Below are 19,551 nucleotides of genomic sequence, written 5' to 3'. Positions count from 1 at the left end.
AAAAAAAAAAAAAAGGGGGGGGCCGGGGATGACAGAAGAAATTTTGGAAAAAGCAAAAGCTCCTAGAAAATTAACAATATACTCCTAAATAACCAATGGGTCACAGAAAACATCGAAGAAGAAATGTAAAAATTTCTGGAAGATAGTAATGGTACAATTTGTTAAAACCTCTGAGACACTATGAAATCAGTTCTTTTTTTTTTTTTTTTCTTTCAGAACTGGGGATTGAACTCAGGACCTTGCGCTTGTCAGGGAAGCGCTTATTCCACTGAGCCATCTCCCCAGCCCCTTGGTTTACCTTTAAATGTGATTTTATTTTATTTATTTATATATATTTTTTGGCTTGTTTTTAAAATTCTGGTTTTTGGCTGTATATCTGGTAATTTAATAAGGACCTGCGTTGGTGAGCTTCTTTTTTGAACTCAGGCCTTGCGCTTGCCAGGGAAGGTGTATTCTACTGAGCCATCTCCCCCACCTGAAGGACATTTTTTCTTTTTTCTTTTTTTTTTTTTTTCTGGCGGGCTCAGAATGCCTTCAGGGCAGGTCTGATTTAGCTTGAGGATGTGGGGATCGAACCTCAGCGTCTTGAGCCTGACTGCATTGTTTAGGCACTTAAACAACAGGGCTAATGGGCAGGCCCCCATGAGCTTCTTTTTTCATCATAATTGTTTAATGTGCTATGAGCATTGCTTATATTTTAAACACTTTTCCTATATTTGGGAAAATTTCTTCTCTAATTTCTGTAAGCATGTTAATAAATCTATCTATCTACACTGTCTTCTAGTTTTTTTCAAACTCTGATTAGCCTTAGGTTGATCTTGTTATGTGATAGATACTGGATAGTGCTCTCTTGTTCTCTTTGTGTATTTTTTGGCTTCTTTGAGCTCTTTATCATAATTCACTGTTTTGTCCTAAATATCAGATACTCTGTCTTCTCATTGTTCATTTCTGCTATGTATGAATCCAAATCTTTTTGAGGATTCCATGTCCATTTAAACTAGTTTCATTAGCTCATCCAGATTTTTTTTAACCTGTTTCCCCAAAATTCACCATGAGCATATTGACTAAAATTAATGTGAGCTTTTGGTTCATTTCTTCTTTGAACTCATCTATTTTCTTCATCCTTTTATAAACTTTTCATAGGTTTCTGCTACCTGGTATTGCTTTCTTCTCCATTTGTGACCCCTTGCCTTGAGAAAGTTGGGGATAGGTGATCATGTTCTTCTATTTCTTTGTTTCCCCTTTCTCCTATGCACATATACCCATATTTGTTTGTTTTTAAAATTATACATGCCCCTTCTTTTTCCCTTCCTTTTTTGGAGGGGTTACTACCAGCTGGGGACTAGAGAAGCGAGGAGAGTTTGTGGTTTATAGGGAGATTTTAGTAAGATGTTGCCTGCCCATGAATAATTTTTAACTTTGTGTGTCCAATGCTAGTATTCCTGTTATTTACCTTAAGTGATTTCAACTCTGTCTCTACATTTTGCTGAAAGAATTACTTCTTTTTATAGCAGCAGCCACAGATTCATTCAATCTCACACTACTTCTATATGTTAGTCCTTGCTGGTATATTTCCCCCCTTTGTCTATTCTCTATGCACACTAAGACAGTTTATTTGCGGTTGTTCTGAAATAAAGTAGATGAGGGGTTAGAGAAGGGGAGGTGGTTGGATGCAAAATATTAAACATTCAGGGAGAGGTTTGAAGGGGGAAGTAATGGTACAGGAAAATAAAAAGTGATATGGGTCTGATTTTTATTGGAATACTTTTAGTTGAGTTGAATGGCTAGTGTTACAAGTTTTCAGAGGACATTTTGTGGGGGCGAGGGTGAGATATGGGTGAAAAGGGGGTTTATTTTGTGATTTAGGAAATCTGTGTGGTTGCCAGAACTTGCTGAGAAGAACAATAAACTACGTAAGATATGGAAGTCAGAAGCTTAGGATAAAGAGTTTCAAGGAATGACACTAGAGATAGGAGTGACTGTGAAGAAGCTAAGTATAAGGAATTTAAAAACTGGAGGAGGCATTTACCTGTTTGGAAAAAGAATAAAGAAATAAGAATATTGTCTTGGGGTTTGAGGTGAAGAAATTAGATAGGAAGCTGAGACCAGGGAGCAAATCTACACATCTGTTTATATCAGAACCAATGAAGGAATAAATACACAAAATAACAACCTAATAAACACAGGAATACATAAAAGAACATGAAATGATCTCACTAAATGACCTCTTACTAAATCAAGATGTGTAAAAAAATTCAAACCTGTAAGATGATTGATAGTAACACAGATTAAATATTCCAGTAAGGCATAGCAGTGGGATTCCCAAGTAGCTTCTTTGCCAAAGTGTAAGTGTTCATACCCCCATAATTTCTGTGCTCCTTCCACTGCAATACTGAAGCTAACTCAGACTCAGGACTTCTTTGTGCCAGGTTGCAGGCATTCTTGCAGTCTGACCCAGTCTAAGTACTTAGAAGCTCTTGCTGTCCCTTTCCCTGGGTTTGATAATAGGTTCAGCAGAAAGGTTTACTGGCACAGAATTGTCCACTGAATCAGGATTATTCCTGTGCAGTCAAATCATCTATAGCAGTAACAGGCTAATCCATTACAATGGTGTCTGTCATGGCTGGTTGAAAAATGATAGCTGTACAACCCTCATTTGGGTAGCGCTTTAGGCAAGACAAGCAATCCACACTTATAGCATAAGTATCTTAACAACCCTAGTCTTGACCCGTAGCTAATGTGCAGTGAAAGCAGTGGCTGTATCTCCTCTAATGGTGAAAAACCACATTCAAAGCAACTTTTAAGGGCCAGTTATCTAAAGTCCAGGGGCTTGGGGATCAGGTAATGCCAGAGGAGAGAAAATAGAATAAAAGAGGAGAAAATGTTTGGTTTTGATTCTTCTGCTGTATTGTCAGGGAAGAAGCAAATAGCAGGGAAGAAGGGATCCTCATGATGGTCAGGAAGTGTTATATATTTAGAAGGGGATAACAAGGAAAACTGGACATGAAATTGGTAGTGAGAAATGGGAAGAGAAAAAGATTCATGACCGATATAAATATAAGGGATAAATTTAAAAGGAAACAAAGAAAAAGAGTGAGAGAAAAGAAAAAAAAACTTGAGAATGAATAAGACACGGGAGAAAAAAGTCAGGCGAAGAGATACAGGTGAAAGTAAGAAGGCTACAAAGGGACAAGGGAGAATTCCCTCACCCTCTGTAATCTATATTGGGAGAAAAAAGGAAGCAGAAGAAAAGCACACATACACAGATAAGCTCATAAAAGAATAAAGGGTAAAATAATGAAAAAAAAAGTGTGAGGGGAAAATGTAGGTAGGAAGAAAACAGCAAAATTAAATATAAGAAAAAATTTTAAAGTAAAATTAAAAAGTAAGGGTCGGTGAGACAGCTCAGCAGACTGAGCACCTGCTTTGGCAATTGCAGGGACCAGGGTTCGATCTCCCATCCCACATGTGGTGCCAGTCCTGCCCCTGGGCGCATTGAGCCAGCGACGGATTCTGGGCGTGGTGGCACATGCCTGTAATCCCAGACCTGGGGAGGCTGAATACAGGAAGATCACTACTAGTTCCATCTGTGTAGTGAGACCCTGTACCAAATACACAATTGAGAAAAAAAGAAAAAGTAATACAGTCAAATAAAGAATAATAAAATGGTCAACTGTTTTAGAGGGATGGCTCTGTTCCTCAGCCTAGGACTGAGGTGAACAGGTCAAGCTAGGATGTTCATACTAGAAGTCTAAGGCACAGTCCACCCCTAAAACATCCTGGACGTAGAGCCCTGCTTACAGTGAGAACAGGCATCAACATGAGCTTCCCATCCTGTGTAAATGAAGTAGAAGGAAGCTGGCCTGTGCATGCCAGGGCCTGGTCTGCGCTCTCCAGCCCCACCCTCTCAGCAGTACTCTCCCCAGTCAGCTCTCCACCTACTGACAGTTTCCTATGCCTGACTTCCCTTCATCCACCCTGGGAACTTGGCAGTGCTACCTGGAGGCTGCTGTGGGACCCAGATTTAAACAGTAATTTCCTCAACAGCTCTTGCTCCTGGGTTGTTGCTGTGGTTGCTTGGACCAAAGTCACTCACCAACTGTTGATTGTGGAAGGCTGCTCTGAAAGCAGTGTCCCATGTTCCCACTGTAGGTGGTTCTTTCAGGCCTGATGCAGTTCTCTAGTTTTTCTGTTAGCTTCACTTTGCCTCCCAGCTGGCGGCTAGCCAGTCCTGTCAGCCGCACTGTGCAATCTCACCTCTGCAATGTGATCTATGTCTTTTGTATCACTTAATCCAATTTTCTTCTCCATCATTTCCCTCCTTTCGTCATTCTCCAGTAAACTCCATTCACTTCAGTTCCTCTCGAAGCTACTGTTTTCCAGACTGTAGACACTTTGTCATAGAGAAGCTGAGTGGCTGCCATTCACTGCTCTGCCATTTTTTCAAACATTTTATGACACATGACTATATATAAATTGGTGCATGTACTTAAACTGTCGCAGAATGATAAATAATGACATACAAAAAATAAGTGCATTCAAAAACTAATAATAAAATTCGGGTGATATCTGTAGTTTATATAATTGTGTGAATCATTTTCCAGATTTCTGTCAGCCCTAATATAGAGTTGCCAGTGCCTAAAGCCAAATACTGTAGACCATGGTTTTCTGCTTTAGTTCCAGCCATCTAGCATTTAAAGTATAAAGAAAAGTTCATTTAGTAGAAAGTCTTATAAACATTTCTCTCAATCCAGCATGGTCCTTTTCTTCTAAAGACTAGGTCCCTTACAGTGTCTGCTTTAGTCACTTCTCAATATTTTCAGTTGATTTTTATGTTTTAATTAGAGTTTTTAATTATTGTATGTGCTCAAGTTAGTCCAACATAAGAGTCCATCATTACTGGAACCCAGAGCTCAACTAACTTTATCATGATTATAAAAGTGTGTGAACTTTTTCAATAAAAATCCTAAGGTAAAATATTAAATAGCTTAACGTATTATAACTTTATGTAATGCATAGGGTATTAATTAAATAAAATTTAAATGATACCTGAAAATGTGAAAAATCAGAATTTTTAGGTAAGAAAGTACAGCCAGAAACAATTTAAAAGACATATAAGGTCAAAAAATGAAGGGCAAAAAATATAATTATGTATCAGTTAAGTAGCAAGTTTTCTTAAATAGGAATCACCAGAAAGGATTTCATCTGCAAAATCAAATCTTTGTTGTGTTTTGGAAATATTTTTCCATTTGGCCTTAAAGTTGCATTTTCTTTCCATTCCTAGCATTTCTGGCCTTTACCATTCTGTGGAAAATAAAATGACAGTCTAACCTCCTTTCTGCTTTTCTTTTTTCTTCTTGTTTTTAGTTGTTTGTATAATTGACCTTAAAAGAGGAGAGAGTAAAGAGACTAGACCTGTCTCTGGAAAATAGTATTGTTCCATTCCCTGGAAGCTACCACCTGAAACACTATATTTGACCAGATCTGTTTTGGGAACTCATTATGAACAAGGAAGTCTCCCAGGTAGGAAATATATATATATATATATATATATATATATATATATATATATATGTATGTATGTATATATATATATATATATATATTTTTTAAATACAAGCTCTTCATAGGTAGTTCAGATTTGCCTTGAACTGGTAATCGTCCTATATCAGTTTCTAAGTGCTGGGATTACAGGTGTGCACCATCACGCCTGGTTTATTATAGCTATTTTTAAATAGCTTTGTCTCTGCAAAAATGAAAGAGGGAAAATGATTACCTATTGGGTATTATTTTTTATGGAAATGTGTGTTTGGTCTAGAAAGCTTCAAGGTTATTATAAAACAAGTACTTCAGCATTCCTAAGTGAACATGTTAGAAAAGTTATAAATTGAAACTAGTGTAGAGTTCAGATCTTATATTTTACAGTGAGATGCTTAAGACATTACTGCAGTAAAAATAGCAGCAGAAAACTACACTAACCATCCCATGAAGGCTAACTTCATGTACGTCTAACATATCAAGTCATTAATTCTCAATTGGTGTAGTGTCCATTTGGGCAGTTTTATATTGTTGCTGTTTCCTTAGAGTTCATGAAACAACTAGGAATAAAACCAGTATATGCGTAAATAAGATGATAGCAATACCAAATTGTGGGTAATAAAACAATGTATGCCAAGCCAAGACCATAGATGAAGAGTTGAAGAGTAATCAGAAACTGTAAGTCAGTAAGGAGAAGACTTCCAGGAAGAACATTCTTAAATCAACAGATTTCTAATTGAATTGTAACATTGACATAAAAATCACAAACTTTAATAGTTCCCCTTTATAGTGCTAGGGATTGAATCTAGGACCTCCAGCATAGTAGGCAGGTGCTCTACCATTGAACTACATCCCTAACCCTTTAAAAAAAATTTTTTAAATAAGGTATTTTTAAATTATGTCAGCCAGTTTCAAATTTGTGATCCTCCTGCTTTAGCCACCCAAAAGCTGGGATCATAGACATGTGCTACCATACCCAGCTAAGGTTATAACTTTTGAGTTATGTTCTGAACATATTTATATGGCCATTTTGAGAGTTAAGAATGAAAACAATAATAGTACTTATAAGTCCCCTTATACCCTCAGTCCTAGCTGTACACTTGCTTTTTGAAGGAAGACATGACAGTCAGTATGAAGAGTAATAGTTATCAGTTTAGACGGTGGGGATCAACAATCATGGCAATGAGAGGCAGTAAACTTTAGCTGACAAACAATACCTGGCTTTGCAATCAGTAGTGAGTTTGGGAGCTGGAAACAGTACTATCAAGAGAGTTTTTGTTTTTGTTTTAATGTATGTATTTAGAGACAGGATCTGGTGATTTAGTTCAGGCTGGCCTTGAACTCACCGTGTAGCCTGGGCTGGCCTTGGACTTGTAGCAGTCCTCCTGCCTCAGCCTCTTGATTGCTGGGATTACAGGTATGTGCACTATGCCAGCAAGAGTTTTAAAGCAAGGATGAGAACTATAAAGTTGTATCAGAAAAGCCTCATTTAATGCTGTACCTCTCTCTTTAAAATTTCATTAACTTCTTGAACAAGCACAAATCTAGGCTTCTGAGGTTTTTTGTTGTTGTTGTTGGTTTGTTTTTTGATAACTGGTGATATGTTTACCCACTTAATTTTTTCTGTCATTTGGAGTTTGACTTCTGGTTATCAGTAAAGACAGAGAAATGAGTAAGCATTCTGATTATTTTTTAAAAGTTTTAGCCAAGTGTGGTAGCTAGTAAATTCAAGACCAGCCCAAACTACATAGCCAGATATATCTCAAAAATAAAGAAATAAAGTTTAGTAGAAAAGCAGGTGTTCTAACAGAATTTTTAATCAACTAAAAGAGCCCACTAACAGTTTTGAGATAGTTGGTCTAGGACTGTGGCTCAGTGGTAAAATTCTAGCCCAATGTGCTTCAGAAGTCCCAAGTCCCAAGGTCTAACCTATAGTATGCATGCCTCATTGAAAGCTCTAACAGATTCGGCATTACTGTCCTAAGTATATATACCCTAAAGAATTGAAAACATGTTCACACAAAAACTTGTGTGTTCTTATGGGCTACTGGACTCTTTTAGAATATTTTGCTGAGTTTACACACCTATAATATTCAAATAACAGAACTTAACAAAAAAAAAGGGCATAGAGATGAATGTCCATTTTGTATCTGTGTATTCAAAGTGGTTAGGCTAGATATATAGTTACATTCTCTTAATGAATAGAGCGATTTGTTCTAATGGTGTTTGTAAATAGGATATCATGTCCTCATCTTGTACAGCAAATGACCACTAGGAAGAATGTATGCAATGTGTTAATTTTTGAAACTGTCCTACCAATTTGATTTGAAAAAAAAAATTGTTAGGTTTTTGTTTCGTTGAGGATTTTGGGCATTAATTTTCTTTGGAAAAAAATAAAATAATGTCAATATATAAAAAAAGAAAATATAATCAGAACCTCAAAATATTATTTTGTAAAAAAAAAACTTGTGTGTTCTTTTTGAAAAAAAAAACAAAACTTGTGTGTTGATGTTCATAGTAGTATTATTGACAATACCCAATAAGTAGAAACAACTTACATGTTCATGAACTGATGGATAAATAAACAAAATATAGTACAGCCAAACAGCTGAATATTATTCATTCATGAAATGTGCAGCAAATATCCTATAGTTCCCATCTTTCTTATCACATGAAAAAGTTTAGTGATCATTGAAATGAAAAGATAAATTGTAAACTTCCTATACAAGATCCTAGTATCTGAGCACCCAGTCTGAGAAACATTTCTTTATGAAAAATACCTGGTGCAAGAGCTCTGTGTTTATTATGATTTTTCTTCTTCATGCATCCCACCAGTTTGGGGAAATGTGTTTCTCAGAGTGTCCCTCTTATCATGTATGTGCATTTCTCTGCTAATGGTCTGCTAAGACTTTTTAAATATATTATTAGAGTTGTTTATTAAATACTTTGGTACTGATTTTTCAGTTCTCAGCTAAATTTAGAAGATTAATTACAAATTTCTTATATAGAACTTTTAAACCCAACTTAATTAAAAAGTATTGTCCTATTTCTTCAGCTTTTACTACTTGGTTTAGTCTGGTACCTTTAAGCAGACCATTAGCAGAGAGATGTGGTTTAAGCAGAGATAGATGTAGTTTCTGGTTCCTAAAACTACTAGAGATTGCATGGGATTGGGTATAATTTAGCAACTCTTTAAAAAATCAGCAGAGTACTTTTACTTAGAAACTTTACCTCTTTTAAGAGATGTTATACAAATTAGTTTCCTGAAGCCAACATTTCTTTTGTTAATAACCCGCTCTTCAAGTACCCTCCTAACTGCTGAATATAAAGCCCATTCTACATAGATATTCAACTGTAATAGTTTGGCCTCCTCATTAGAGGTTTTGCCCGGCACTATTAGTTTATTGTTTTGTAAGTAGAAAGCAGTTAATGCAGGAATGATGCCGTCAGAAAATTCTTGGTGACTCTCCATAGCTCTTTGATTATTGGCTTGTTTTGATAAGCCAGTCTGTCTGACTGAATTTTCTGCTGTTCCCTCAGCTCCAGAATTTCAGATAAATTTAGCAGATATGAAACTTCAGCTAATAGTACTTAAGTAGAATACTATGGGAATCTTATTTTTAATCCAAGTTTATTTGTTGCTCAAAATTATCGAATCTGTGAGATTGACTTATTTTGGTTGTGTAATTGCAACCTGGCTGTTGTAGTTTGTGTGTAGATGTCCCCCCACAATTTCATGCAATCATGGGGTGGGCTTCTAGAGTTTTTGGTTCAATGCTGGGATTATGCATGTGAGTGCTATACCCACCCTGAGGCTAGTAGCCTTCAGATAATACAAGAGAATGAAAGCAACTTGCTCTCTGCTGCTCCTCCCATTTTTGTTCTTGCTGCTTTTGCTATCCTAGTGGTGTCCCCCCACACACACATGTGTGTCAGAACTGCTGCCCTCTGCTATGTGCCTTGGAGCCAACAGAGTATAAACTGAAATCTCCATAAATTGAGCTAAATAAACCTTTACTTCCTTAATTCTGTGTGCCAGGTTTTTTGTCTCCAGAAGGGGAGAGTAGTAACCAAAACACTGACTTTGTGCCTCTATAATATTGAGATATATTTCAGGTTGTTTCAGTAAAATAGATGTTTACCTTTTCAGAATTAGAAGACATATTCTCCAATTTCTAGAATCAATAAGGTAGTTTTTGTTTTATTTCTATGTAAAATAGAGGAATAAGGATTTCAAAACAAGCTTGTGTTTCCTCAATTATAGGAAAGAAGTTCAACGCTTTATAAATGATTCTAGAAATTTTTATCATTAAAAACCTTACTTACACTTTAAAAAGTTTAAATGTAAGCCAAACAGAGTGGTGTACACCTATAACTTTTTGCAGGCTAAGGCAGGAAGATGAGAAGTTCAAGCCCAACCTGGGCAATTTAGTGATTTAGCAAGACCCTGCCTCAAAATGAAAAAAGAAAGAAGCTGGGTGTGGTAATGTGTGTTTGACCTGTACTCATAGGTGAGACAGGAGGATCACCAAGAATTTGAGGCCAGTTGGGGCTACATATTAAGTTCAAGGCCAACTTGAACTGTGTAATGAGACCCCATATCAAACGCATTAAAAGAGAGAAAGCGAGAGAATGTGGCTTTATGATAGCTTAATCACCTGCTCATTTAACTTCTATGTCTTTTAGGTCTTATGTCATTAGATATTAAACAGATGGTAAAAAGATTTAATAAGTGCCTTAGTTCAAATCTTGAAAAGGAGACAAAGAAGTAACTGCAACTTAGAGCATATTGTAATACAACTTAGAGCATATTGTAATAAGAAATATATACCTATAAATATTTTTAAGAATGAGTAGACTTCCCAGTAAATGCAACATAATTTCATTGGAGGCAGAAAAGTTTGGCAGCTTCTTAAGAAGTGGTACTTGAGCGTGAAATACAAGTTAGAAACTCTTTAATTTTGATTTGGGCAAGCGCTAAAGTCATGTCTTCTCTTTCTTGTTTATTATTTCCTTCTCTCTGTTCTTTATATTTTTGTAGAAAAGTTTAGAGTTGATACTTCATTATTTATTGCTTAATTTCATTTTATATAAACAAATTGTATGTTTTATTTGTATGTGTAAATAAAGTTAAGTGGTACCTTCAATTTTGTGATGTTTGGTTAATCTTATTTATAGTTCTGTTAATCTTAATAGAAAAGAAAGTTTCTTATTACAGTAATGTATCACTTAGCTGATTGTTTTTATTTTGTTTGGATTTCAAAATGGATGCTAGGAAGACCATAGTCAGGTTTCTTCACTTTTATTTTTCTCTTCTCAGTACTGGAAATTCAATCCAGGGCCTTCTATCTCCAGCCTTTTTTTACTTTTCTGTTTTGAGAGGGTCTTGTTAAGTTGCCCAGATTAGACTGAAACTTGCCATCCTCTTGCCTCAGCCTCTCAGAGTGCTGGGAGCTGGCATACAGCACTGTGCACATCTTTCTTTAAGGCCTTACATGCTATTGCCTCCATTATCCTACTGACCCCATCCAGTACTCTCATTCTTCAGTCTAGCCACACAGCTCACCTCTATCATGTTTCTTGTACTATACCATTAGGTTGTTTTGCTTTCCAATGCCAGAACAACCTTTACTCATATGGCATTCTCATGGCTATCCCTCATCTCCTTCAAATTTTTCTCACATCTCATTTTTTCAGAAAGGCCTTTCCTGCTGGCTACCCCACTGCTGAACACACCTGAGCCTCTTTGTTTTACCCTATTCTTCTACATAGCACTTATGCCTTGTAATACACTTGATAATTTACCTTTTTAATATCACTTTTTTCTCACCCTTTTCCCTAAGATCAAGTGTATAATTTACTTTTTAATTTCATTTATTGTTTGTTTTTCTTACAATAGAATGAATCTCTTTAATAGTGTTGGCAAATCTATTATACATACCACTGTGGACTGTTTGTATCATTAAAGCTTTAAGAGATTCACCATCACTGCTCTATGAAGATGGTGATTTTGTAAATTTTATTCACAACTGTGTCCCCAAGGCCTAGAACAGAGGTTGGCATATGTTAGGAGTTCAATAAATATTGTTAACTTGAATTGGATTATTCTCCAAACTAAGGTCAATTTAAAGTGTTTTTTGCCTACTGTTTACCTTTTCTGGGAACATGAGATGTTACCAAGAATCCTATTTTTGAAGCCTTTTAAGATTGAAACTCAAAGTAACATACATATGTGTGTGTTTGTATATGCAGATTATATATCAGTTTGTTATACAGAATTTTTATTTATATGATACATAACATCTATAATGTATAAACACTTTATTGGACAGGCATGTAGCCATTGATTTCATCAAGTTCTATAATAGACTCACCCAAGAGCTAATGTAAACTTTGTATATTATGTTGAAGTTGGATGTCCTTGGGGGTAATGATCATTTAGGGAAGGATTGACAATGATTAAACATATATTTGGTAGCCTATTCTGGTGGTTCTGCAGTAGGTGGATGTGAAGAAAACAAAACTGGAAACAGGGAAATCATTTGGGAAACTATTTTTGTAGTCCAACAAGGGATGATGTAAATCTCAACTCATCATCTTGATAAAGGCAGAGGTAAGGAATGAATGTATTTAGGAAATACAGATGAACAAATCCTAGTCTTTGCTTGTGTGGAGGTCAGACAAAATTTGGCTAGAATGACTTGAAATGTGTTTAAAGATAGGCTATGAATCAAGGACGGGTAGGCACATTTTGGTTAAACCAGTACTTAAAAAAGTCCTTCTCCTGTATAAGCTCATACTTTTATCTGCCGTGCTTTAGTAAGGGTATTCAGTTGATTCTCCATTAAGAAAGTGATGTTTTGAAAATGACATTTGAGCAGGAGTGTTTTTGTTGCTGTTCATAGGGTAGATTAGGAGTGAGAATGGAAAAATAAATAAATAAATAAAATAAAAAAGAAGTGAGAATGGTTGGAATTGAGAAGCAAGAGGAAAAGATGTATTAATTTAGAATGTTTGGTTCCAAACTAGGATTATATCTGAGACTGAAAAGGGAAATTCTAAAATTCCTTGTTAGAAAGGAATTGGCAGGACATGGATACCAATTAGAAGTGAGAAGTAAGAGAGAAAGAAGAATATTGCAGTCCTAGGTGTTAGAAACTTTTATAAGCAATTCTACTAAAATGGAAAAATTTGCCTGGTGTGGTAGTGCACTCCTGTAATCCCAGCACTCGGGAGGCTGAAGACAGGAGGAGTGCTGCAAGTTTGAGTCCTGCCTGGGCTATAAAGTGAGCTCAAGGCCAGCCTAAACTGAATAGGGAGACCCTATCTTGAAAAAAAGTTTTTTAAAAAAAGTTATTTTTTAGTTAGCTACATGACATAGTTTCATGATTAAAATTTTGGGGACATTTGTACAATGAGAATAATATGACAATCTTTGGTCTTCAGAGAAAGGCCTGAAACAGAGTTTTTAGGGTTGCAGAAAGCATTTACTCATTGATAGATGCTGATCTTATATTACAGTTGTAATAAAAATATGATAACTAAATTCATGTGAGAAATACTCAAAGACTTCAATATTCATTATAATACATGTTTCCATCACGGTAGCTAACATATTAGACCGAGATTGTTTAATAACTCAGAATTTAGGCCAGGTGTGGTGGCACAGGCCTGTAATCTTAGCACTCGGGAGATTGAGGCAGAAGGTTTGTTGTGAGTTCAAAAGCAGCCTAAACTGCATATTAAGACCTTATCTCAAAAAGACCAAAAATAATAACTCTGAATTTTAAAAAAGGCTAGAAGTTCCCCTTTTAACATGTTTGCCTTTCTTTTATGAGGATGAATTAAATAAAAGGATGTAGATGTGTTGCTTGGCACTAATAAAATCTAAAAGGTAATGATAATTGCAAGGCCAGGGATGGTTCTGAGTTTTCTTAGGGATCACAAAGGAAGTGGATGATGAGAAAGCAGATAGGGTCTTTAATTGCAATCACATACTGGCACAGCAGGTGAAAGAACTGGCTGGCATGCAGGAACAATGACTTTATGTTCTCTGGCATCTATACCAAGATCTTAACATAGACTAAACATTTGATCTTTGTAGTCTAATTACATAAACACAAGGTTAGGAGTATGTTACTCAAAAGTGGAAAGTACAATTCAAGTTCCAAATTAATTTATTACTTTAATCATATATATGATTAAATATATATATTTGTGTTTCTATCAATATAAAGTACTAAACCTTGAAGGGAAGTTACTTTATGTCCTTTTACACAGTAAGGTCTGAGGAAAAATCTAAAAACAATTTCTGTGACTCTTATTATATACTCAGTATTTACATTTACAGATAAAATTTTTTTCTCTTTGTAAAAACAAAAATCTTTTAATTATTGGAACAATAATCTGAATTTATCACAGTAATTTCATAAGGGATTTGATTTTATTTTACAGATTTAGGAAACAGAAGTATAGAAAATGAGTAGCTGATGACCCTTGTAGTTTTCTACAGATACTGATGTTTTTATTGCAGTTGTAATCTTTTTATTGACAGACCACAATGTTTAGAAATTTTGGCTATATTAAGAAACATGAGAAGGGGAATTCCCCATCCGTTATTTGGTTAAAAAGGCTATAAATTAGATTTCTTATTCTTACCCTTCCTTTTTAGGTGTGAAATTTTTCAACATGAGTGGCCTCGGGGATAGTTCATCTGATCCTGCTAACCCAGACTCACATAAGAGAAAAGGATCACCATGTGACACACTAGCATCAAGGTAGGAACATTTTTCTGTCAAGAGTTTCCATGTTATTTTCACTGCCATTTTGGAGCTTTTGGTTCATCTTCTTCAAGTTCAGTGGCCTTCCTAGAGCTCCATGTAATCACCACATTCTTTTCCTTCTCATCAGTCTGTGTACATGCTTCTCCCTCAGTCCAGCTTGCTTCTTCTTAATTTCCTGTAATTAATACTTAGGCATCTTCTTAGTCATTATTTCCTTTAAGGGAACCTTTTCTTCCTTCTGCAACTCTTAAGGTCAAATCTTTCTCAGTGTATAGATATTGCACATCTAATTATGGCTCTGATCCATAATTAGAGGTTTTTACTAGTTTATGTGATGAATGATGCAGTTTAGACACTAAACTACTGTTTGATAAGGTAACTTATCTATTCTATCACGATGCATGGCTTGTACTTAGTAAGGACACAGTAAATATTTGTCAAATGATTAAATCCCTTGAATATTTTAATGCTATCTTGGGAAATTAGAATATATTATTGTATCAGGAATATTAAAAATGATTATTTGCGAAATTAGTATTTGGTATGTTGTAAGGAACATGGTCATCTTAAAAATGCTAAAAGAAACTAACTGGTTGTATTGAAAAATGGTTACAATAGATATATAGGTACATTCTCTTAATGAATAGAGGGATTTGTTCTAATAGTGTTTGTAAATAGGATATCATGTCCGCATCTTGTACAGCAATTAACCACAAGGAAGAATGTATGCAATGTGTTAATTATTGAAACTGTCCTAACAATTTAGTTTGAAACTGTCTCATTGCTATTTGCTTCTCAATAAAATTATGGGGAAAATAAACAACAAAAAAACCAACTGCTGCCAGATGAGGTGCCACACACCTATGGTCTCAGCACTTGGGAGCCTAAGGCAGGAGGATTACTACTAGTTTGAAGCCAATCTGGGCTATATAGTGAGTTGAAGGCAGCCTGAACTCAATTACATAGCAAGACCATGTCTCAAAAAAAAAAAAAAAAAAAAAAAGAGCAAACAAACAAACATACTTACTGCTTAGGAGACCCTAGCTTGGGTACAAATAAGTGAAACTATTGCCTTTTACATTTAATTTTTGAGGAAATGGTTTAATACATAAAAGAATAGTTTCAACTCTCACCCACATTAAAAGATCTGTTCCCACCTGAGAAGCGAGGAGTGAAGACTTCATTGTATTTTGGTGTCTAGAACAAGTTTCTTTAAACTCCACACTATTGACATTTTGAGCCAAATAATTCTTTGTTGTGGTGGGCTGTCCTGTATATTATAGGATATTGTTTTAATAAAGTTTCTGTCTCCAGAACAAAATACCTTATACATGCAATTTAAAGAGAGAAAGGTTAATTTCTGCTCATGATTTCAGAAGTTTCAGTCCATGGTGAAGTGGCTCCCCTGTAGAAATATGGCTAAAAGGCATGGTATAGAAAAGCTGCTTAATTGGCATCCAGGAAGCAAAAAAAAGAAGAAAGCCAGAGAAGTCCCTACCTTCCAATAGCCTATTCCGCTGTGAATTCATCACTGTTAGCACATTGTTGAGGTGCTGGTGGCTTCACAATCCAGTCACCTCTCTAGGAATTTCTTAATCCAGTCAAATTGACAAACAAAATCAATCAATACAGATCCTTAGGAGTACCCTTCTTTCTACATACTAAATGCCAATAACTGCTTGGTCATGCTAACAAAAAATGTCTTCAGATATTGTCAAATGTATCTCAAGGGTAGAGTCAGTGAAATCAGCCCTAGCTAATAAATCCCTGATCATCATTAAGAGGAAAGCTGCAGAGGCTTTGCTGTGCTTCTCTTACTCAGCACAGAAAACTGCCATAGAGAGAAAGTAATTTAAATACTTATAAGTGTCTAGATACTAGGAAGAAAGGTTATATCAAGATATATCACATGTGTGTTATCAAGTTAACACGTGTATATATAAAGTCAAGTGTTCTTAAAGGAAAACATTAGAACAAATAAAACCATTATCTTTTACATTTTTTTATATAAGGACATTTTAAAAATATCAATTATTAGGGCCAGTGAGATAGCTCAGCAGACTAAGTGCCTGCTTTGGCAAGCGCAGGGACCAGGGTTTGATTGCAGATTCTGCAGGCCCCACACTGAGCCAGCAAATGAGTGGGTATGGTGGCACATGCTTGTAATTCCAGCGCTGGGGAGGCTGAAAACAGGATGACTATGAGTCTGAGTTGCATAGTGAGACCCTGTATCAAATGCATACATGAAAAAAATCAATTGTGTGAATAAATTCTATATCAATAGAAGACTAAGAAGCCATATATATTCACCACTTATAATTAATATTTTTATGTTGTTCAGATGTTATTAATGCTTTTCATAATCCTACTTAAATAAAATTCCTATTCTATTTATTTTTACGAGTGCTTCTAATCTAATTTTATACCCATATGTATCTATGAGCACTATAGAATGTTTATTAAATTTACATAAATTGTACACTTTTTCTATAATTTTTAACATGGATTTTTTTTTCCCCTGTCATTTTGGCATTTTGAGACAGAGTTTCCTTCTGCAGTTCAGGCTGGCTTTGAACTCACTTTGTAGCCCAGTCTGGCCTCAAACTCACAGTGATCCTCCTGCTTCAGTTTCTTAAGTGCTGGGATTACAGTTGTCCACCACCATGCCTGGCCCGTCATGAATCTTGAAATTTAAATATACATGTATTTATTCAGTACTAGCAACTTAACTTTAAACTTTTACTTATACTAGTACTGTATTTCCCCTCCCTCCCTCCTTCCTTCCCCCCTCCTTCCCTTTTAGAAAAGTTATTTTGAGGTGTTTTTGGTTTTTTTAACTACTACTTGTTTTCCCTTTTTTTTTAATATATATATACATACATATATATATATATATATATATATATATATATATTATATGTAAAGCGGTCTTCTAGCCCTGTAACTATGACATCTGTGAAAATACAGAACCTTATGTATGATGAGCATGGTGGCACATTCCTCTAATCCTGGCATTTGGGAGGCTGGGGCAAGAGGACTTCCATGAATATGGGGCCAACCTGAGCTACATAGTAAGCTCAAGGCCAGCTTGTGTCAAAAAAAAAGTAAAAATCTTAGGTCTTCATGTGCTGAGCTTTTTAGGGTCTTAAGAATTTTCCAGGGGTAGAATAAGCACTTCTCTGGGAAGTGCAGGGGCCTGAGTTCAATCCCTAGTTCCACCAAAAAAACAAACAAAAAAAAGAATTTTCCTTTATTTTTAAGTCTTAAATGTATTTTTGTATATTTTCATCTACTATACTTAAGGGTTTTTATTAATTGAATTTGTTTTTCTGTATTGATAACACAAGGCCCCAATTTTACTGTTTTTTTCTAGTCAGTAGTTCTGATACTATTCTTCCCTACTGTTACAGTTATATTTATCATAAATAGGGGTCTGATTGTGAGCTTTCTCTTGATAGTCCTTAATGTATATCTGTTAAGTCAAATCCCTCTTCCTTGTTATTTTTCAAAATTATTTTCCCCATTCTTGGTTTTTTACGCTTCCATAAAGTTTTGAGAATAACCCCCCCAACCCCAGCACTGGGACCACAAAGCAGAACTCCCCCACTGAGCTATATCCCAACTTTACTCTCCTTTTTGTATTTTTGAGACAGAGTTTCACTAAATTGCCCACGTTGGGCTCCAACTTGCAATCCTCCTGCCTCAGCCTCCCAGAGTACTGGGATTGTAGGTGTGCCCCACCTTACCTGGCTTAGAATCCAAAAACTATTTTACTTGGATTTTGATTAGACTTTCATATACTTTTATAGATTAAATTCATGAAATTGACATTTTTATGTTGTATGTTCTAGAAAATTCTTATTTATGAATATAAAACTTTTCATGTATTCAGGGCTTTGCTGTTTTTTGATATTTTACAAGTTCTCCAGTAAATGTCTAGCCCATCTTTGATTAGATATATTTTCATACACCATAGAATTTTTATCATGTTTACCAGTGGTATCACTTTGTCTGTGGGCTTTTCTAATTGTTAATGTATAAAATGCTAATGATTCTTGGGTATTGGTCTTACACCAGTCCATTGTACTGAACGTTCTCACTTGTTGTAATGATTTACCTGTTTCCCTTTGATTTGTATGTATGCAGGACATCATTACATAATTGGTATACTTAAGTTTTACACATGTGTGAGATAATTATCTTCTTGTTTGCTTTAAAAATATTCTGAAAGCAATGACTGCTTTTGGTTTGTGCTTGTGGGCTTCAGTATGATTTTTTTTGTTTGCCCCCTTTGTGGTACTGGGGATTGAACCCCGAAACTTTGCACTAAACTACATACCCCTATCTTCTTTTGTTGGCTGTAGGAGTGAGGAAGCAAGGAGAAGGGAGATCTTTCTAAGATGTCTAGACTGAGTTCTAACTGTAGATCCTTCTGCCTCAGCCGCACAGAGTGCTGAGATTAGAGGTGTGTCCATGTCCAGCTATCTGGGCTTCAGTTTTAGTAGAGTGGTATCTTTGATATAGAGAACAAAATTTTTACTGTTTTGAAACTGATTGAGTTTATGCATTAATAACAACCTTACAGTGTTTCTTCTGGTTTTATTATCACATTCCCAGAGTGTGACCCCATTATAAAATGCATTGATTAGATCCCAGGGTATTGTCAGCTCTGTGCACAGAGACCCAGACTGGAGAGTTTTTCATTTACTGTCTGTTGGAGTGAAATATCTTATATCTCTTTCCAGTTACCATTTTTCTATTCCTGTATTGTTCTCAAAGAATAAGAATGAACACTCCAGTTGTAAAATAATGGTTGGGAATGCTTTATATTTATATAACATCTCCAGTTAAACTCAGTGAGTACCTAATCAATGCCAGCTCTTCAACTTCACCACCATCTGTGTAGTATTTTAAGGCTCTAGGTGAAATGTGAGACATGTCTTCTTAAACCTTCAAAGACTTCTCATTGTCTTGAAAATAAGTGAGTGTAATTTAAAGTTAAACTTGCTCAACATTTATTGAGCAAGTAGTAATATAGGGGAATGAAACTCTTGACCTAAAAGGTACCTGGGATGAGTTGTAGTTCTCTAAAACTGAAGAATGAGAGTGTGGGGAGAGCTTCCTGCTAACCTGCGCCGGCAGGACCAGTACCAGCCCAGGCGCAGCGTGGGCCGGACCCTCTCCCAACCCCTTGGGCCGCCCCCAAACACTCCGCCCTACCTCCCCCACC

General features: G+C 35.8%; 1 protein-coding gene across 6 annotated transcripts in view; it reads left to right on the top strand.

The window, feature by feature from the left end:
* The window catches only part of Ncoa1 (nuclear receptor coactivator 1), a 333,365-nt gene that overhangs the window by 180,593 nt on the left and 133,221 nt on the right, over positions 1–19,551 (top strand). For 3 of the 6 annotated variants that reach the window (XM_004627450.2, XM_004627449.2, XM_004627451.2), the window contains exons 3-4: positions 5,368–5,523; positions 14,210–14,315. In XM_004627450.2, the coding sequence (XP_004627507.1) occupies positions 14,227–14,315 (89 nt within the window). In that variant the 5' untranslated portion in view covers positions 5,368–5,523; positions 14,210–14,226. The remainder of the gene's footprint in view (positions 1–5,367; positions 5,524–14,209; positions 14,316–19,551) is intronic. The other 3 variants (XM_023710899.1, XM_023710898.1, XM_023710900.1) reach the window with 1 other exon arrangement.

The sequence above is a fragment of the Octodon degus genome, unplaced genomic scaffold, assembly GCF_000260255.1.
Source record: "Octodon degus isolate 3935 unplaced genomic scaffold, OctDeg1.0 scaffold00019, whole genome shotgun sequence".
Taxonomy (NCBI): Eukaryota; Metazoa; Chordata; class Mammalia; order Rodentia; family Octodontidae; genus Octodon; species Octodon degus.
The sequence above is the reverse complement of the archived record's forward strand: the minus strand, read 5'-3'. Positions and strand labels throughout refer to the sequence as shown.